This window comes from Peromyscus californicus, unplaced genomic scaffold, assembly GCF_007827085.1.
Source record: "Peromyscus californicus insignis strain IS unplaced genomic scaffold, ASM782708v3 Scaffold_9__1_contigs__length_137607984, whole genome shotgun sequence".
NCBI classification, from domain to species: Eukaryota; Metazoa; Chordata; class Mammalia; order Rodentia; family Cricetidae; genus Peromyscus; species Peromyscus californicus.
In genome coordinates, this window is record NW_026294617.1 from 78,515,420 (window position 1) to 78,538,113 (window position 22,694).

Below are 22,694 nucleotides of genomic sequence, written 5' to 3' on the forward strand. Positions count from 1 at the left end.
TTTTTTAATACTCCAGTAGTTTCTCTGTTGACTTACTCTATCCAAATATGATGCCCTAGGGCTTATAACATACACTATTAATTTATATAGTACATATTACCATACAGCACTTCACATGTAATATGAGAACTAGGGCTTACAACATACACTATTTATTTATATAGTACATATTACCATACAGCACTTCACATGTAATGTGAGAACACTGCCATGGCATATAGACAGTCTATGTATGATACCTGAGAGTTCAACTCATGAGGCTTGAACATACACTATTGGAGGACTGCAGCAGCCCAGAAAAGAACTCCATGAACCGACAAGTGAGGTTGTATGAAAGGAAAAAGCTGTCATGACTCTTGGACAGTATAAAAGCAGTATGAACTCAGGAGAAACCACACTTCCAATTCTGAGTTCTGACTTTTGCCTGCACTAAGGATATGTGATCGCATATCTTCAAGAGATGCTGGGAGTAGCAGCAAGCTACAGTTCTCAATCAGCTACACAGCCACAAAGGTAAACAATACACACTGTACTAGGCTGTTCAGCTATGCTGATGAGTAGTTACATCAAGTACACTTTGAACTTCGGCTATTTTCAACTTATGACTGTTTACCGGATGTCACATCACTACAGATGTAGAAGCACCTGTACTTTCATATCTACACACCACAGTTTGTGCTGTGGGACCATGTGTTTTCTTCTGGGTGCTACAGACTCTACAACGCAAGTTACTATTTTTGCTTTGAATAGTCAATTTCTTGAGAAAAATAAAACTCAGGGAAAACTTTAAAAATAATTTAAAAAGCAGAAAAATAAGCCTTTTATATTAAATATATTCTCACTGCTCTCCATTTTCTTAGTGTAGATCTGTCTTTTCTATTGGCATCACTAGAATTTTCCTTTCTATTTCTAGTAATAGAGGACTGCTGATAACAAATTCTATAAGCTTTTTCATTGCCTATAACTGTCTTAATTTCATGGAGCAGGGTGGAGAAAAGAAGAGAATGGAGGAGAGGAGATAAGGCACTTTTTAAAAACTGATTTTCTTAACAAATTATGCCCCTTGCCAAGTTTCATGAAATACCAGGATCTGTGAACTTATTAACTGCTCATCAAATGTGAGGTTATGACATTATTTCTTCTTTTTAAAATAATGTTTTATTTATTTATTTTACATCCCGGCCTCAGTTTTCCCTCCCTTCTCACTTCCCAGTCTCTCCCTCCACCCACCTCTGTTCTCACCCCAACCCTAATCCACTCCTCTTTTTCTGTTTAGGAAATGGCAGGTCTCCCATGAATATCAACAAAACATGGCATATAGACAAAAACAACAACAACAACAAAAAAAAACCAATGGAGAACAAACAAGCGAAAAACAACCTCTTTAATGGAAACAAACAGAACCTAGAATTTACATAAACTGAAGATACCTCTGACCATGCATTTAAAGATTTCCAAAGCTGCCTCCATGTGAGTGTGTGAATGAGTGTGAACAAGGAGAAGGGAAGGCAGATTCTGTTCCAAAGGAGAACAAGCTGAAGGAAGGGAGAGCTTCAGAAATCAACAAAGTACGTGAAAGGTCGCTGAAAGAGGTGTGCAATGTGCAGGTAAGAAGTGAACAACAGCTTCAGTCCTGCTGCTTGGAAGCACTTCCAAAAGGTGAGCCAGATCAGAGACAGCCAGTCTCGCCCCAAAGAAGAGCCACAGCCCTCTCAAGACCAAAGCCAGTTACAGGTTTGGGTGAGACATACGGAAATCTTCCAAGGGATGGGTCATCGGTGAAGGGGAATTCCATTTTGTTGTTCCATATGACCAAAGGGCAGTGCGGGCCACCATCTTCAGAAATATTAGTGTTTAAAAACCAAGCTACTCTGCAGGGTTCCTATCAGAGAGCAGCCAAGGTCAGAAATTTCTCAGTTTGGCCTGAATAAAGGAAAGGATCAGGGAGGCAGATGCATAGAGCAAGATTGCTGGGCAATGAGAAATCAAAAGGTGTAGGTGGCAGGAAGCTCAACTCAGACAGGGAAGTACATACATAAGCAAAGGCAGGCCTACACATGGTGGCTAGAAGCACATCTCAGTAACTGAAAATACCCGTACTTGGACAGCATTCAACCTGAGGTCAGGGGTAAATCCACCTCTAGAGTCATGTACCTACTGTACACTGTTGCAGAAACTAAGGCAGGTTATACGAGATCGCCACTGCGGCGTCCCTTCCAGTGAGGTCACTAACACTCAGGAAATCTTCAAAGTACAATGGTACAACGGGAGCTCCTCTGCCTCTACTTACTCAGTACTGTGGTTTTCCACACTCTTAGTGCACTTTGGGGATATCCCAGCTAAAACACTAGCCACCCCAGATTGTACCCCTCTGGAGAAATGCAATGGTGAAAGAATCGAACAGTCCACAGACTGCAATGCTCATTAAGTGTGACCAGGAGAGGGCAGGGTTGTGCAAAGAGGGAAAATAACCAAGGTGATGAAGATTAGCCTGATGGACAAAAGACACATGTCCAGTACCAACACTATAACAGCATAAACCACAGGTATGTAAATAGCCCACAAGGTGAAATGTCACTCCCTCATTCCATGCATAAAACCACATAGCAGAATACTCCCCCAAACTAGAAGGGGTAAAAAAGACATCTAAATACAAGAGGGATTTAGAGCCCCAAAAGAAAGACCAGAGAACTTGTCCATGACATACATATTATACTCAAGATGCTGAAACTACAAACAAAGAAACAATATTAAAACCGTAAAAGAAAAGTATATAAACCGTAAGTACATCAGAATAACATCATCTCTTTCATCAGCAACCCTAAAAGCCAGAAAACATGGAATATATTTAGAACACTTAAGGTAAGTATCTTCTCACCAAACTATATCCGGGCAGTCATGTAAAATTGGTAGGGAAATAGGAACATTTCAAGAGAAACATACACTAGGGTAGGCCATGACCACTAGGCCAGCACAACAGAAAATATTCAAAGGAATACTATAAAACAGAGGAAGAAGAAAGTCAGCCTCCCTCCCGAGAGCACCAGAAAGAATAAATTTAAGGAGAAGAAAAAGAGTAGCCAAACAAAGGAGAATTAGGAAGGAATCCATCATGTCCAATATAGTGAACAAGCAAACCCCTGATACTAACAGACAAGAAAGTAAAATAATAATAGTAAATAATAATAACAATAATTACTCTAACCAAACAGAAAAACAACAAAATTACAGAAACTCATAAACCCCTCTCAATAATCTTAAAGGTAATGGCCTCACCAATAATGACATGCAGACTATACAAAAAAAACCCAATAATCTTTTGTATTTTATTAGACTACAGTTCAATAAAACTAGAAATCAATAGCTAGGGAAAATACAGAAACTATACAAATACATGGAGACTAAACAGTATACTCTCGAATGACATTGAAGAAGGAAAGGAGGAGACTTTAAAATTTCTAGAAACAAATGAAAGTGGATGTAGAATTACAGTGAAGGTAGTTCTGAAAGGGAAATTTAGATACATGAGTACTTACATTAAAAAACAAATACAGAAAACAAAAACAAATCAGAAAAAGCTCCAATAATCTAATGATACAACTCAAGGTTTAACACACACACACACACACACACACACACACACACACACACACAGAGAGAGAGAGAGAGAGAGAGAGAGAGAGAGAGAGAGAGAGAGAGAGAGAGAAACCCCAAAACAGATGGCAAGAAATAATGAAGACGAAGACAAAAATTAATGAAATAAATACATAAAATCAGGCAAAGAGTTGGTTCTTTTAAAACAAGCTAGACTGGCAACTAGATAAACTAATCCAAAGGGAGAGAAGACTCAAATTAATTAAAATTAGAGATTAAAAAAGAGTTACTATAGACTCTAGTGAAGTCCAAATAAAAGAAACAAAAGGAATACTTTGAAAATCTATAACATGAGTGAAATATCTGTAAACCATAGATAAATTCTTAGACACATATAACCTACCAAAATTACATTAAGAAGATATAAAAAGCCCATGCAGGCCCAAAATAACCCCTGAGATTGAAGGAGTAATAAAAAGTTTCCCAATAAAGAAACACCCAGGACTAGATGGATCCAATGTCCAATTTCAGCAAACTTTTAAAGAACAGTTTAACTGTTTGGGTGGGAGCTCTACCTCAACCCCTGGCACCCTGGCATCCCTATACCCAAAGAGTCTTGGTTCCTGGAAGGAGTCTGATGGAAGATCCACCTCAACTCCCCTCCCCATCTCTTTCCCTAAACCCACCCCTTCAAAGCCCTCCAAACACAGCTCCTCCCCAGAGAGGCACAAGACCACTCCCACAGGGTATATAAGTGGCATCCCAGAAAACAGACACGTGGTTCTTCTGGTCTCATGTCCCCGTCTCCTCTCTGTGCAGCTGGGGAATTACCCAGGAGCACCCAGCTTTACCCATTAAACCTGGGCTTTCCAATTCGATCTGATTCGGTTTGCTGCATAGGTGGAGAAGCCTTCAGGAGGTCTAAAACTTATCACTAACATCAATGCTCCTCAAATTGTTCCATAAAACAGTAAGGGAAGGAACACTACTTTATGAAGCCAGTATTACCCTAATAACAAAACTGAATAAAGACAATGACAAAAAAGAAAACTATAGATTTCTTTCCCTGATGAATATAGGCATAAATGTCCTAAATAAATTTCTTGCTAATCAAATTTAAGACTATATTAGGAAGACCATGACCAAGTTCATGTCATTACAAGGATGCAAAGTTGGTTCAACATATGCAAATCAACAAGTGTAACAGCATATAAATAAACTTAAGGACAGAAACCATACGAAAACCCCAATCAATGCAGAAAGGCCTTCGACAAAGTTCAAAACCCCTTCAAAGACAAAAGCCATCAAGACACTAAGAATAGAAGGAGCCTATCTCAACATAATAAGGGCCATATACAAGACTACAGACATTATATACTAAATGCCAGGAGCATTTTCTCTGCTATCTGGCAAGACACAGATGCCAACTTCAATATACTATTCAAGGTCTTATGCAATGTATCAGGAAAAAGAAACCAGAGGGATACAATTAGGAAAGGAAAAAGTCTGATTATTCTTGTTTACATACAACACGGTCCTAAATTTAAAAGACTCAGGAGATTTCACCAATAGTTATAACTGATAAATGTTTTCAGCAAAGTAGCAGGATACAAAATAAACATACAAAATTTAGTAGTTTTTCTATATAACAATAATAAATTTGCTTTAAAAATTGGAAAATTCTCATCTATAATACCTTCAGAAATAATCCAGGAATAAACACAAGAAGGTGACATTTACAATCTAAACTTTAAGATACTCATGAAAAACCAAAGACAACAGAAAGTGAAAAAAACCCACTTGCTCATAGACTGGCAGAATTGATATTGTGAAATACATATATTCCCTAATGTTATCTACATGTTCAACACATTCCCCATTAAATCCCAATTATATTCTACACAGAACTAGAAATAAAAATCGTAAGGTTTCTATGAAAACACTAATGGCCCTGAGTAGCTGAAACATTCTTGGACAGAAAGAACAATGCTGGAGATAACAAAATCAGGCCTCAAGTTCTATTACAAAGCCTTAGTAACAAAACAGCATGGTACTGGTACAAAAACACACATGTAAATCAAAGGGACAAAGGACCCAGAAACAAGCCCACAGAGCTACAGTCACCTAATTTTGACAAAGGTGTTCAAAGTATAAACTCAGGGAAGGATAACCTCTGTAACAAATGGTGCCAAGAAAACCTCTCCTAGCATGCAGAAGGATAACATTAGATCCCTATCTCTCACTCTGTACAAAAATCAATTCAAAATGGATTAAAGACCTTAACATAAACATGAAAGTATAAAACCACTAGAGGCAAACAGTTATAACACCTCAAGATATGAACAATGACTCCAATAGCATAGAAGATAATTCCAAGAATTGACAAATGAGATTACATGAAATTAAAAGGCAAAAGAAACAATCACCAGAATGAACAGACAATCTACAGAATGCAAAAATTCTCCAACTGCACATCAGAAAAGGAATTTTAATAGCTAGAATATACAAAGAACTGCAAAAATTACATACCAAAGGAAAAAAATCATCCAATTAATAAATGTGCTAATAATGAAGTTAATTTTCAAAAGCTCTCAAAAGAATCACAAATGTTCAATAAATAAGTAAAAAAAAAAGTATTTGGAATCCTTAGCAATGCTAAAACTACTTTGAGATTACATCATACTCCAGTTAGAGTAAATATCATATGGGGTGGGGAGAGAGAGAGAGAAAGAGAAGACAGACACAGAGAGACAGATAACCAACGGTGGTGAGTAGATGGGGAACCTTTGTACACTATCAGGAATGTAAACTGTGCAGACACTATGGAAATCAGTACAGAGGTTTCTCAAAAAGCTAAAACCAGAGCTAGGGAGACCAAAGTACATGCCATGCAAGCATGAGGATCTGAGTTTGATGCCTGGAACCCATGTGAAAAAACAAAACAACAACAATAACAAAAACTAGGCACAGTGGCAATGTTTGTAATCCCAGTGCTGGGTAAACAGGGACAGCTGGATCCCTGAGGTTACTGGTCAGCTACTCTAGCAGAGTCAGCGAGCCCCAGGCCAGTGAGAGATCCTGTCTCAATAAAAAATGACACTTCAGGTTAACCTGGTCTGCACACTATGTACACACATGTATATACACTTGCACCCCATCCCAAACACATACACACATTTTTTAAAGTGAAAAATAGAACTACCATATGACCCAACTATACCACTTTTGGGTATATACTTGAAGGACTCTAAGTCAATATATACAGAGATACGTGCACATCCATGTGTGTTGAGGCATTATTCACAAAGCCCAAGCAATGGAACCAGCCTAGATGCTCACAAGCAGATGAATGGGTAAAGAAAATGCAGTCCACAATGAAATTTCATTTAGCCATAAAAATAAATGAAACAAAATGGTATCTGTGGGGAATGGAAGGAACTGGAAATCATTAAATTAAATAAGCGAAACAAAGGGACAAGTTCTCTCTTATACATATTTGTACCTACATACATGTATATGTACGTAAACACATGTGTGTAGATCTTGGAACTGGAAAGGGGATAATGAGAGAAGAGAAAGAGATCTTAAGGGAGGATGGAAGAAGAGAGGCAATAAAATAGATGTGATATGAAAACGGAAGTAGGACTATCTAGGAGAAGGAAACTAAGTCAGTCCATAGAGATGCAGGTGATGTGTGAGGCCACTGAGAGAGTGGGAGGAATGAACAGAAAATACGATACATATATGTGAAGATGCCATAATAAAACCTATATGGTATATGCTATCTTAAATAACTTTTAAAACAAAAAAGACTTCAAATGCTTAGAGAGGAGTTCAGCTATAGGACAGTAATTCACTAGACTATGGCCTAACCAAGATAGCCTACTACATACATAAAGCCTGAAGTCCTGCCCACACTCTTTCTCTGTGTAACTTCAGAGGCAAGCCTGAGTCACAAGACTGATGCTTTTCCCTGCAGCTGGCCATGACAACGTACACCTTTCCCATTTTCAAAAAATCAGATGGGGCTGGAGGGTAGCTCAGAAGTTAGGAGTATTTGTTGCTCTTACAGAGGACCCAGGTTTCTACATCTGATATCTACACAGCAGCCCACAACCAGCCTTAACTCCAGTCCCAGGGGACCCAATGTCCTCTTCTGACCTCTGTGGGCGCCAGAGCATGCACATGGTGCACATACATACATGCAGACAAAATACTCATACACATAAAATAATCAAAAAAGAAAGAAAGAAAAAAAAAGACTGAATGTAAAAAAGAAGCTCCCTAGATAAGGAAATCTTGGATAAGTCCATTCCAAGAAACTAGCTCTGTAAGACAAAGCTCTTAGGGCTGATGCAAACAACAAGAGATTAAACCTTAGCTCTTCACAGAGAGATGAAGGCCAGGAGCTAGAAGGATGGTTTAACAGTTAAGAGCCTTTGCAGAGTCCCGGCACCCACACCAAGTGTCCACCAACTGCCTGTCACTCCAGCTCCAGGAGATCCAGATCCATGGAAGCTCTCCTGGCTTCCATGGACAATACACTCACATACATATTTCACTGCACAGAATTAAAAATAAAAACAAATCTTTTGAAAGTTTACAATTAAAAGAAATGAAGTCTTGAAAGATGGCTCAGTGGGTAAAAGTTCTTTTCCCCAAGCCTGACCACCTGAGTTTGATTCCTAGAATGCACATGGTAAAAGGAGAAAATAAATTCCCATAAGCTGTCCTCTGACCTCCATATGTATTCCATAATACTTATGCATACATGCACACAACACATATACAAATATTTTTTAAATATAAAAAAGAAAACTTTAAATTAAAATTCTGGATGTAATATAAATATTTGGAGACAGACCACTGCTGTGTCTCTTAATGTCACTGAAATACATATGGCAGTTTAAAGTAAATATTTCAACTATATATTTTGAGATTAAAGTGCATTAGATGTAATTCATCTTAAAATACAGGTAAATGATGGGAAGGGGGAGAAGCAGACAGATGTGGCTCCAATCCATCTTCTACACCCAGCTGTACAATACCAAGTGTAAGCACACTGAAAGGACAGGTGTAAGTGGGATGCCTACAACAGCTGTTTTATAAAGGTAATGAGGTCAATAAAAACAGTAAAAATGAACTTAAGTTCCAAATTGTACTCTTTATCAATTCAAAGGCAGGGGACGAGAAGGATGAAAACAGGCAAACTATCAGGAGTTACGTTAATGCTAATGTAATAATGCACAGCAAAGAAAACAGCCAGCACAGGGAGGCAGCTGGCCGTGGAAAAGGAGGAAAGGGCTGCAAACTACAGTCACAGGGCTTACGATCCAGAGTGTCACAGGTTCACTCCTACAGAAAAAGAAAGGCGCCCAACTTGTCCTAAGGTCCCCGGGTGCAAGGAAACCAACAGTCACATTTTCATGTGATTTAGAAATGTAAACATTACGTTGAAAAATAAATATTACCTGGAGAAAACCTGAACAGCAAAAATATCAGTCAGCATGAATGATTTAAATGCAAATTAAAATACTGACATTATTCAAACTTTTGTATGACTTCATAAAGTAATACAAGGAAACTATTTCACCCATTTCTAAATTTAAAAAAATCAGTGTTTTCAAATGAAATAGATGACAAAAAATGATTATTTTAAGGATTCATGCTCAGCCTTGAGCCTAGACATTATGAGGAGCTTACATCATTATCCTTAGTATGGCAGTCAACAACCGACAGTCTTGATTTCTAGGCATGCTACTTTCTATCTTGTCTTAGAAGAATAGTATGCAGTATGTAAGAAGAAAAGGGAAGGGAAAATACTTTGAATACAGTACTAAACAGAAGTGGAGACAAGTATTAGCAATTGGAATGAAGTTAAGGCAGGGGACCTATCTCAAAGTAAAGGAGATAGTTTAAAAATAAAAAAGGTTTTGATTTTCAACTATACATACAGAGAAAAATAAATTTTGAAAAGCATGGTGGAAGTAGATAACTGAAAATCTCCATGAATAAAAATATCAAAATTCAGTTAATTAATTTGGAACATAAATAATCAAATAAAATAGTTTACCTTTTCAGATTGACCATTGCCCAGGGAATTCCAGTAGGTGTGTTAAAAGCAGGAAGGAGTTTCTCAGCCAATTGCACTGCTTTAGTCTTGAATATCTGACATAAAGACATGAATAATCATAAATTACAAATTAGAGGTAAATATTGCTTATTGCCACCTCTGACAGTATGCATACCACAATGTACAAGTTATATGGAAGCCTGTGGTAAGGGGCTATATGTCATTCTTACTGCAGAGCATACAGTAACTAGAGTGGATATCTGTAAAATATATACTAAGGAAGGTTTCCCAGTATGCAAAATCCTCAGTCTAAACATCACTGCAAAGAAAGGACATAGTTTTGGTGTTCATGTCATTTGTATTTTTACCTGGCCAAAAGAAATCCAAAAAAGGGTTGGGAAGATGGATCAGCAGCTAAAGCATTTGACATGAAAGAATCAAGACTTGTATTCAAACCTCCAAAAATCCTGCAGGGTGGGCATGGCAGTCCACCTTGAATCCAGAAACTGAAGCTGAAGACAGGGAATCCACAGAGCAAGCTGTCTAACAAGACTAGCCATAGGAGAGCTCTGGGTTTGACCGAGAAACCCTGCTTCATTAAGGTGGAAGAGCAATCCAGGACAACTCCCACCACCAACTCCAGGCCTCCACATGTACTTGTCTACATGTGCACTCCCTAACCCCCACACACATGAACACACAAGAAAGTTCAGGTTTCCAAATGCACTCACACACATGTGCGCACACACACACACACACACAAAAAAAAAAAAATAGAAAAAGAACAAAATCTAAGAGACGACAACAAGGCTATAGAATCTTCATCAACATGCAAGCTTACTTCAAATATATAACAATGACAACAACAACAGAGTTTGGATGGATGCCCTTGAGTTGCTGTAAATATGTTTCTACTTGATTCAGGATCTTTGAGTGGGGGGGGCAGTACGTATGTGTTTCTGGTCACATAATATTAGAAAGCAAATTTTAAAAAGTAAAAATTGAAGACAACATAACTGGTTATCTCAAAACTTGAAGGCATCTAAAAAAGAAAAGTATACAATATAATATGGTCTTTATCTTTGTATTAAAACTGCAGTGCTAGTACAATGTGAAACATAAATATGATTTCACTTTATTTCTAATAATATTTTGCCATCAAAATAACGTTTGTTTTGCTGAATTTTTGCAAATAGTTCACTATTTTTCTTCTCTACTTCATTAAGTAACATGGCAAATTATATTAACTGTTTTGGTGTCAAATCATCTTTGTTTTCTGGAGTATAAACTTTTACATAAGACTTTGTTTTCCATATTCTTACTGGCTGAACTTTACTAATTTTTTTTTGTTCAGTATTTTTACTTATATGCTCACAGAGTTTACAAATCTGTACTGTTGTTTTTGTTTTGTTGTTTTGATATCAGTGTCCCTATGGCCTCAGAAGAGCAGGAAGGCGTTCCCTGTAGAGGACAGAGCACCTGAGTTTACAGAGGTTCAATCAATCACTAACACCCACACAAGACTCTATTCCCTGACTTCTGAAGGACAATGGCCAAGTTATGTAATCCACCAAGGTGCCCATCAATGAACCAAAGGAATGTGGTATATATACATAATGAAGTTTTTCATATACATGTGGAAAAGAAACAAAATTATGTCATTTGTAGGGAAATGGAGCTGAATCATCTTCATGTTAGCAAACTAATCCAGCCTGCTTTCATTCACATGTGGAATCCAGCTTCCAAACAAAACCATGACAGGAGGACTATCTGAGAAAAGGAAGGGGACTGCTACTGGGAAGCTGGGCAGGAAACTACAGGGAATGGAGGCAAACAAGTATGAGGTAAGCATTAGTATGACCAAAGTATGTTATGGACGTTTAAAAACGATACAACGAAAGCCACCGTTTTGCACACTTAATTAACACAATTAAACATGAAGCAGGAGGAGAAGCAGCAAGCCCAAGAGAAAAAGGTACTGGGTAAGCACCAGGCCAGTCCGCTCCACCCAGACAAACACTTCAGTTAGGGCCTGAGGGGCTAGCACCACTTCCCACCATTTACAGCCTAAGGTAGAAAAATAGAAAGTTAGTAAATAAATGACTTCTGAACTATTCATTTAAAAAGGACTCTATTAGACTGAATTTTCTTGCCTTCCATATCTGATAGTCAATAAAACCATTTACCTTGGAATTAATTTTGTGAAAGTTCTCATTCTCACTTTAAATACTATATATGAGGTTATGCTTTTTTGCTTTTTCATGAGTCAATTTTGATAGATCTTTTTCAGAGAACTTGTCCATTTTACCTAAAAGCTTTGTTTGCAAAACAATGTTTGGCACATTTCACTATTATGTTTTTAATGTCTTGTGGGGGTCTCTGTAAACACCAGGGTGGCAGAGTAATGAATGACCCACATGAGGTAAGAAGGAATTCCAGGTCAACATGGCTTAGTTAGCTGGTGTTGGTTCACATTTTTAAAGTCTGACCTCAGGAGGTTTATTTTAAGCATATTTAAGTACAGTACAATTTGGAAAAAAAGTTTTCTGGTGTAATTCAATCCCCTGTGCACAAGGAGGTATACTTCTCAAAGTACATGCAACTTCTTCCAAGAAGATAGGTTCTAGAAATAGGCTATATGTATCACTTTAAGGGCCTGGGGAGGATCTGGTTATTTGGGCTATTAGCCACCTCTGGTCCTGGTTGTGGGAGCTTGGGAGAGCCCCTGGTTATACAGATAATGGGAAGGTCACTTAGACCATTAGTCACTTCTGGTCCTGCTTGTGGCCTGGTCATACAGAGAGCACAGATCACCAGGCTATTGACCACTCCCATCCCCAGCCTTCTTGGTGGAAAAACAGGTTATACTTCTCTTAATTGAATAGACAATCCCGAATGTTTAACATTCTTGGTTTCCCCAGTGCTATCTGAGAGCCCAAGGACCTTTGTGTTCCCAACAACCTCTATGGTGTCTGCAACAATAGCCTAACCATGGATATAGCATTCATTCCAGATTTTGGTAAGCTATCTTCTATTACTTCCTTCTTGACATATTTAGCTTAAAAGCTTTATTCAATTTTGCTAATACTTTCCAAGAACCAACTTTATAACATTTTCAATTTCCCCTGCAATTCTTTATTTGATGTGTTTATTACTTCAAGGCATTTTTTCCAAAGCCTCAACCAAGGCTGGACTGGAACTCACTATGCAGTCCAGCCTCCTGAAGTACTGGGATTATAGTGACCACCACATACCAACAGCTATTTTAACTTTTTTTATAGTTTGATTGAGACTTGTTTTGTTGTCCAGGATATAAATATCCTGTGTACTAGAATAGACTATGTATTCTGTAGTTGTTGAATGTTCTATAAACATCAATTCACTTAACACAGCTGTTACTGTCACTAAGGACTCGGACATCATTCCTAACTTTCTGTCTCTCTGTCCTATCAATTTATAAAAACCGTTGAAGGATCCAACAGTCCTTGTTGAATTGCCTTTTTACTTCAAGAACTCAAAAGAAAAATTAATTCTATCCACTTCTGTTTCATGTATTTGAAGCTTTGTTATGGGGTGCCCAAAATAGATAGAGTAAGTTAATGTTGGGATTGTTATGTCTTCCTAATGTAGTATTCCTTTGTCATGGAGCATCCTTCACCCCGTGGGAATTTTTATTGTGACGTCTACTTTCTTCATGAAGCGTCCACTCTTTAGGTTTACTGTTTATACACTGCCCCTTCTCCCATCCAGTTGTGTTCAACCACAAATTATGTCTACAGACAGTGAACAGCAAGCTCGTGCTTTCATCCCTATGATGAGCATCCAACCCAAGGCATCAAACATGCCCAGCACTTACGCTACAGCTGAACTATACACCTATTCTTTTTCTTTTCTGTTTATCACCTCCAGACTTTTGAGGACTTCCTCTAGGCCTTCCTGACTGCCTTTTTTTTCCTTACTTAAATGATTTTTTTTTCTGGAAATTTAATTATGTATTGGTAATGGGGGCATACATCTCTCCATTATTTTTAATTTTTCTAGTGTAAAATCCTTAATGATTCAGACTATCATTATATTGCACAAGTTCTTATAAAATGTAAATGTTTCCAATTATGTAGGTGATTTTCTCAGTCACTCTGTCTTATTTCATAGCTGATATACCTTACAGTTAAATATTATAGTAGACTATTCTGGGTTGTTTTGTTTTAAATAAACACATCACTTTAAAGGTATTATATGAAAAATAATCCCTATGGTTTCAATCATTTAAGTTCCAGTTTTCCCTGGTATCACTTTCCCTCAGTGCTTTCAAACTTTTATCTCTGATGTCCAGCTATATGACTAAGTGGACTCAGTCATGATGCCCTATTTAGGTTTTCTGTCAACCTGACACAAGTCAGGGTCATGTAGAAAGCGGGAACCTTGAGAAGATGTCTCCATCGGATTAGCCTATAAGCAAGACTACTGTCGGTTTCTTGATGAAAGACTAATGTAAGAGGCCCCAGCCTACTGTGAGTGGTCCTGGGGTGTATAAGAAAGGTAGCTAAGCAAGACATAGGGGGCAAACCAGTAAGCAAGCAGCGTTTCTCCAGGGCCTCTGCTTCAGTTTCTGCCTCTAGGTTCCTGCCCTGACTTCCCTTCATGACAGACAACTGAAAGCTGAAATAAATCTTTTTCTCCCCAAGTTGCTTTTGGTCATAGTGTTTTATCACAGCAATATAAACCCTAACTAAGACACAGGGTAAGAAAACATGTCTTCAATTTCAGGTGTGCCACCAAAACAGAACAATACAGCTGCTGTTTTTCAACTATCGCCATCCAAAGTACACGTATATGACTTTTTAACATCAGCACTTGTCTTTTTTCCTTTCCAGTTTTATTACCTTTCTTAATGCTAAATAATTTATATTGCTCTATCTTCAAAATCAGTGATATCATTTCCAATGACAGCTGTAAACAATAATTTTTTTTTAATTTGGATACCACAGTCCTCATTTCTAGACTTTTCATTGTTGTTCTTTTTCAGACCTAATTTTTACTAAGATTTTCATCTATCCAGTTTCAAGAATATTTTCCTTGATGTCACTGAGCCTAGCTGTAAAAAAAATACCTTTTTTTTTTTTTAGGGGATGGGGTATAGATAACATTCCCCCTTGTTTTCTCAGACCTTAGTAATTTTGAACTGAAACCTGGTCACTGCGAACTGTATTCTGAGACTTTCAATACTGTTATATCCTCTGAGGAATGCTCGCTTTATGTTTTCTGAAACACATAACTAAACTCAAAACCCAACCATCTTTCCTTATAGCAGACAGCAGCTGGAATAGGCACGTTAGGGATCAAGAGTAACACCTAGGAAGTCTGATGTTTGTTCTACGCATGCTTACTTTTAAGAGTTAGCCAAACAAGTAGAGTAGTGCACAGCACCTGGGACTTTCCCTCTAGAGCACTCTCCTCTGACACATTTTACCCCTAAATCTCTACCTGCTACAAACAGCTATAAACTCTGTCTTCTCATTCATCAAATCTGTAAGCAGGGACATAATCAAGTACAGACTGGTGTTACCACTGGAACTTTCAAGCACACATAACTGAGTACAGATGCATTTATGACCCCTCTTGGTGGACTATAAGCAGTAAGGTGCTTTTGGTCATGGTGTTACCACAGCAACAAAGGCAAACTAGAACAGTCAGCAAAATTGGTGGAATATTTTGCCCAATGACCAAGGCATTTGTAAACAACAAAAAAGTCAAATTTTCAATAGAAATTGCAATTTCTGGAGCAAGGTCACTTTTCCCAAAATAATTTGATATTTAAACCAGAAAATATTAATGCTTAACATTTCTTTTTCTTTATTCATGACTCTCCTTAACAGTACTTTAGGTTTAAAAGCTATTCATTTGTCCAAGAAAATATCCCGAAACTGACTCAGTATATTATGCTTTAGTAAAGACAGACTTTATTGCTGTTACTTCTTTTGTTTTTATTATTCGTGACTGTGTATTAAACTCCACCTAACAATTTCTCTACTTTATCTGACAGATTTCCCATATAAATTATGTTTTCTTAGCTAGAAAGGCACTTTGATACTATGAAAAAATGAAGAGAAACCACCTTGTTAAAGAAAAGCCATATATCTGTATCAACTAAGCATAATATAAATCATCAAAAGTTCTTAACTTGTGAATATTTAATAGAAATAGCATTTTTCTGAGAAAAATAATGCTTCACATTTATGACAGTAACAAATCAGCAGGAAAAAGCAACACTTTGTTAGGACAACATGTAATCTTCATATGTCTTCCTACACCAGAAAATGGGGTACAAGTAAAACATTCCTTATTCCAGTTACACCTCCAATATAATAAAAGCACTTTGTTAACTTATAAATTACAGTCAACTGTCTGGCTCATATGAAAAGAGCCTACTTCCTATCCATTCAGCATTTGGTAATATCAAATTCAAATTGTTTTTCTATGATGCATTTGTTTTTAGCACATCTCAGATTCACTGTTGGATTCACAGAAAAGGTTATGGTCATAACTTTCAAATCAAAATGATTACAAATACATTAACACAATTCTACTGAGTGAGAAAGTCAGGACAGAAAAACATAGCCTTACTCCTGAGTGCACAGTGTCTTAAAAATTCAATGTTATTTATTTTAAACTAAGTAAAAATCTTCACTACCCTCACAAATTGCTGGTTAATGTTACCAAGTTGATCGTATTAAGGCACACCTAGAAAAGGAGAAATGCACACACCCCTGTGAACAGCTGTGAAGTGCTTCCAGAAACAAGTACAGGGTTGAAAGGCCTGGTCTAATGATGAATGTCACTTGTGGAGAAGGGCAGAAGTCAGGCCTAGATGGAGGAAGCTGGCCACAGGGCACACGTCCTTGGGTGCCCTACTCTGCCCTGGCTCAGTCCTCCATTCCTTTTCTGTGCTGCCTTCTCTACTCTGCCATGCCCTCCCTGCTGAGATGGACTGAAACCTTTCAAAAGCATTAACAAAATAACCTTTCCTCTCTTTGCTTCAACTTTTCTGCAGAGAAGCCTACTACACAAGAGTCAAGGCTGAAGCTTCCCTTTTATAAGTTGTCTCAAATGAATTCTGGTTCTCATTGCTATTGAGATGAAAATTAATCAATTATATCAAACACTGACACATAAAACAGTACTTCCAGATAAATAATAACCTCTGACCTGGGGGGAAAATATCTGAACTCAAAGTCTTAAAACAGTCCTATGTTCTTCCTCGCACTGACACCTCCTTCAGGATACCCTGTAGACAAGTCTGTAGGACACTTTCCTGGCTGCCCATTGATGGGGAAGAGACAGTCCTCTGTAGGTAGTGTCATCCCTAGGCAAGAGCTTGTGGGTGACAGAAGAAAGCAGGCTAAGCAAAGCACGAAGAGCAAGCCAGTAAGCATCCGGTCCGCCTTGAGTGTCTGCCCCGACTCTCTTCAAGTGTCCTAAACTGTAAATGAACAAGTCCTCTCCTCCTCAAGTTGCCTTTAGTCGTGTTGTTTATCACAGCAACAGAAGACTAACTAGAACAGCAAGACGCACTATCACAGTATTGTAATGGGGAGTGAGTGTCACTGGCCAAACCCACAGAACGTCCCACACTATTTGAGCCACACTGTAAACCACTTACTACAGGAAGATCTGACAGTGTAAACTCATCAGCTGTGACAAATAAACCACCATGGAAGACAGAGTAAGGGACAAGGTTGGGGCCACAGGACACACAAGGGGTATATGAGAAATCTGTGTACCTTCCTCTCATCTTTGCATTAAAGTACTCTTTAAACTATTCTCTAAAAAAACTTCTTCTTTAAGAAAACCAAAATAGGTGGGATAAAAAAGAACAATCAGTCCAAGAATGCCAACACTAGACAGTCTCATCTATGTGGGAATGAAATACCAGGGAGAAAGAAGCAAAGGCAGAATAAAACATGTTCTAAAATAGTAATTCAGAACTTCTTCAAAGTGATTAAAGATACATCTGAGACTCGGGGAGCATCGAGTAAGATAAGGAAGTCCTACCCTACCCCCAAGAGAAAGTAAAACCATTCATATTCTTCATACAAACAAAATATAAACAGAAAATCCTAATGGTAGCCAGAGAAAAACAGTGCATACAGAAGGATAAAGACTAAAGCAAATTTCTCATCATAATCCATCCTTCATAAGACAATTCAGTGCTATCTTCAAAGTATTAACGCAATGGTTCTCAACCTCCCTGATGCTGTGACCCTTTAATACAGTTTCACATGCTGTGGTGGCCCCCAACCATAAAATTATTTTCACTGCTACTTCATAACTATAATTTTGCTACTGTCAGGAGTTGTAATGTAAATATTGGATATGAAACCCCTATGAAAAAGCCCTTTTGGGCCCCAAAGGGGTCGAAACCCACAGGTTGAGAAGTACTGTGCTAAAGAGAATTGCATAAACCCAAATTCTACGCCCAAAGAAAATCTATTAAATTTAAGGAGGGAACGGCACTTGTTGTAGAGTATTATTTTAACGAGGTAAAGATGTATTACATTTTTTATGCTGCAGAATATTACTTTAACCGTGTAAAGGTGTGTTACTTTTGTTTATGCTGCATTTGTTTAACGATATAAGGATGTGTGTTTAATTATGTCAAAATGTGTTGCATTTGTTTTACTTTGCCTACCTAAGGCACCTGATTGGTCTAATAAAGAGCTGAATAGCTAGACAGCAAAAGGATAGGCAAGGCTAGCAGGCAAAGAGAATAAATAGGAGAAATCTAGGCTAGAAAAAAAAAAGAACAGAAGAAGAAAGGAGGAGAGATGGAGGAGGAGAGACTGAGGGAGATGCCCAGGGCCAGAAACCAGGGAGCCGCCAGCCAACCAGACATAGAGAAGCAGTTAAAGTAAGCTATACAGAAGTTAAGAAAGGTAATAAGCCCCAAAGCAAAAGGTAGATAAAGAGAAGCAGGTTAATTTAAGTTAAAAGAGCAAGCCAGAAACAAGCCTAAGCTAGGTCAAGCATTCAAAACTAATAAGTCTGTGTCATGATTTGGGAGCTGGTTTGGGCCTAAAACAAAAAGCCTGGTACATTTTGGCACCAAACATGGGACCTATATTTCCACACAGGGCCTGAGAAATCTGAGGAGAAAGAAAGGGGAGAGGGAAAAAAAAAAAGCCAGTACATTAAGTAGAAACAATGTGATGGGTAGAGATGCCTGCAGCAGCACAGACACCAGCATTCCAGAGCTGGGGGACTGAATGCAGCTCCCAGTATGACCAGGCCTTCAAGCTTTACGCTTGGCTCTTGCAGACCCAGGGAGTGGGTTGGAGCCAGCTGCCAAAGCCACAGCGGAGGACCCTGCAATGGCTTAGCAGTTTGTTTTGCTCAAGCAGACAAAAAAAAAAAAAAAAAAAAAAGGGCTAGAGATACACAGTAAACCAGGTTCTGATAGAATAAAACTCTAAACAGGTTACGGTGTGTTTAAAAATGTGTGTAGGCTTAAGAAAGAAAAGAAAATGGGCATAGACAGTTACAGAAAAAATAGTTTAAAAATAATAAAGTCTTTAAAGAGAGAACTAAAGTAATAATTTTTTTAAAAAGGAATAAACTACGTAGAGATGGAAAATACACAGAGAGTTTGGATCCTGTATGTTATAGTGTCATCATTGAATTTCTTGACTGCTGATGAGCCAAGGACAATTACTGAGAGACATGGGATTTAATCTATGCTAAATTAAACCAGCATAGGCATGTTAAGAATGCCTTAACTTTAAAATGGAAGTCAAAAAATATATTGCTTTGGGGAAGAGGATATGCTTTTGATTCCACAGGAAACAAAAGGCTGTGGATTCATTCAAGGTTAGCAGGGATCAGATCTGATCCAGGAAGACCCCCTGAAAATCTTGGCTACAGACATAAAGAAATATAACTGGAATAACTACAAGACAGGTGACATATATTTTACCTGCTCAAACATAAACAAAAAAAAAATCACCTTTGGCTGGCTTGTGTATAATGCACAATCCATACTTGTGTTAATACAGAAATGTATGTTACCTGGGAAAGTTTGTGTTTTTTCAGAACAGGGGGACCAGACACAATGAAAATGGGTGACCCAGGTGATCCAGCTTCTCACAGTGACTTTGTTGCAGTTTCCTCAGAGTTCTGCATCCAGAACAACTTCAAGGCTGCTGGCTGAGATGGTCCAGCCTCGCAGACTATTGTAGCTAGGACTACAGATAAGGCTTGTACTTTCCTATTGCACAGAGACTGGACAAAAAATGTTGTAACTGGTTTTCCCAGGACTTGACCATTATTTCAATTTTCTTGGGTTCCCTAAAAATGCCTTCATCAATAGACAACAGGAAGCAGTCTAGAGAACACAGCACCTACACTGCCAAGATGTGGGGTAGGTAGTTTTTGGTTATTTGGTGGGTTATGGATGTTTGTCATTGTTTAAGAGGAACATAGAAATATAGGATAAAAAGACAACTATTAACCTCAAATATTTTTACATTGGCATGGATTTTGGTATACTGATACAAATTTAAAGTTATTTTTGTTATACTGAATGTATGTTTCTACTCTTGTTTAAGGTATTGGCATATTTAAAAATGTAATGTATAATTAAGAAATACAGGTTAGTAGTCATCTATAATCAAATTTGTAGTCATATTAGGTATGTTTTCAAGGTTAAACAGACATATTTAGGTAAGATAGATGGTCTTCACACACTTCAAAGACCTACAGGTTATTATGTTTTAGATGTTTAATAAGCTAAGGCTTTTCGTGACAGTGAGACAAATCTGCTCCTGGCAGCAATTTACTTCAGAGAAGATGATGGGTATCTAAGAAACTCTATACAGAGTTTGCTTTCATTGTAACAAAGCTAGCCATTTGGGCAAGAAACTGTCCTTGCCTCAACTGCTGACAGTACAAACTGGACAAGCAGGACACAAAAAGAAAAAGACTATCAAACTTTGTCAAGATAAGGCAACAGTCTTTCGAAATTCCTGCTTCACAGAAAAGTCTGCCAGATATTCTAGGCCTGTAGACCGATGGATGCCCCAATGTTGAAGAACTTTGGGTGACTGTCCAGGCAGTCATTTCTATAGATATAGAAGTTGCTTGCACTGTACTTCCTGTTTACTCAAGTAATATTATATCCTTCTGGGGTCTTTGGAGTTGAAGACTAGATAGTTATAGTGTTCCTTGGTTATGATAGAAGGTAAATTAGGTACAAAACTTTGGACTCACCAAGATAAGATAAATAATGGAGTATTTTCTCTGAATTTGCCAAATACAAAAGGACTGGATATTGTGAATGTAATCCTTACTTGATCATTGTTCTTGTTGTATATAGCTTTACTATGCTAAAGTTAAAACCCTTCCTTTTCATTTAGACAAAAAGTAGGAAATGTTGTAGAATATTATTTTAACTAGGCAAAGATGTATTACGTTTGCTTATGCTGCAGAATATTACTTTAACTGTGTAAAGGTGTTACTTTTGTTTATGCTTCATTTGTTTCACGATGTAAGGACGTGTGCTTAATTATGTAAAGATGTGTTGCATCTGTTTCACCTTGCCTGCCTAAGGCACCTGATTGTTCTAATAAAGAGCTGAATGGCCAATAGCTAGACAGCAAAAGGATAGGCAGAGAGAATGAATAGGAGGAAAAATCTAGGCTAAAAAAAGAAAGAGAAGAGAGAAGAATGAAAGAAGAAGGAGCAGAAGAGAACAAGGGAGATGCCCGTGGCCAGAAGCCAGGGAGCTTCCAGTCATCCTAACATAGAGAAGCAGTTAAAGATATACAGAAGAAAGGTAATAAGCCTCGAGGCAAAGGGTAGATAAAGAGAAACAGAATCATTTAAGGTAAAGGAACTAGCCAAGAAAGAGCCTAAGCTAGGCCAAGCATTCAAAACTAGTAATAAGTCTCTGTGTCATGATATGGAAGCTGGCTGGCGGCCTAAAAGAAAAAGCCTGGTAGACACTCACACACCTGCCTAGGGTTGCTTGCTCTGGGGTGGGGAGGAGAAACCTCAATGGCCATTATGGTGAGCCAGGATATGAGTGGTGTAGGAGAAACAGACAGAATGGCTCATATCCTGTGAACAGAGGCAGATCAAAAGAGGAGAAGGCAGTGATGAAGGGCTGATGCATGAGGCCTACTTGCCACCCAAGGCCATAGTGATGTCCAGGCCTAGGCTGCTGCCAAGGCCCTGCTGCAGCTGCAGTCTGTGTTGTCTGTGGCTCTTGATATCACTGAAGGCCATGAGGACACCTGGGGTCTGGACTGCCACATGTGCTATGTTGGTATCTGAGGGCCATGCCACCACAGGGGCCACCCCAATCTGATCTGTGCTGCCGAGGCCATGGTGTAGTCAGGGCCTGAGCTGTTGCTGAGGCCCAACTGCAGCCAGGGTCTGTGTTAATATCCAAGGCCCATGTTGCCACCAAAAGCCACAGGATGCCCGGGTTCTGGGTTGTTACCTATGGCCATGTTGGGGTCCAAGGGACATGCCGCTGCAGAGGGAGGTGCTAATCTGAGGTGCTGCCAGAGGCCAGGGTGTCGTCCAGCCCAAGCTGCTGCTGAGGGCCATGTCTGGGTTCACAGCCCTACCACAACCAAAGTCTGTGTCAATGTCCATGGCTCCTGTTAACACCGAAGGCAATGCACATGTGCAAGGTCTGGGCTGACACCTGAGGCCATGTCGGTGCCTGAGGGTCAGGCTCCTGCCAGGGTCATATACATGGAGTAACCTACACTGCCACCTGGGGCCATAGTGATGTCCAGGCCAAAGCTATGGCCTGGGGCCATGTCTAGGTCAGTGGGCCTACCGCACACAGGTTCTGGGTTGATGTCTGTGGCTTCTGTTACCATCGAAGGCCATGTAACTGCCCAGGGTCTGGGGCACCACCCAGGGCCATGCTGGAGTCCAGGGACTATACTACTGCTGGGCCCATCCCCACCTGAGAGCCCTGTAGTGCCACCTAGGGCCATGCTGGAGTCCAGGGACCACA

General features: G+C 38.8%; 1 protein-coding gene across 1 annotated transcript in view; it reads right to left on the minus strand.

Annotated features, from left to right (window-relative positions):
* The window catches only part of Man1a2 (mannosidase alpha class 1A member 2), a 128,643-nt gene that overhangs the window by 57,672 nt on the left and 48,277 nt on the right, over positions 1–22,694 (minus strand). The window contains exon 6 of the mRNA XM_052730007.1: positions 9,668–9,762. Coding sequence (XP_052585967.1) covers positions 9,668–9,762 — 95 coding nt within the window. The remainder of the gene's footprint in view (positions 1–9,667; positions 9,763–22,694) is intronic.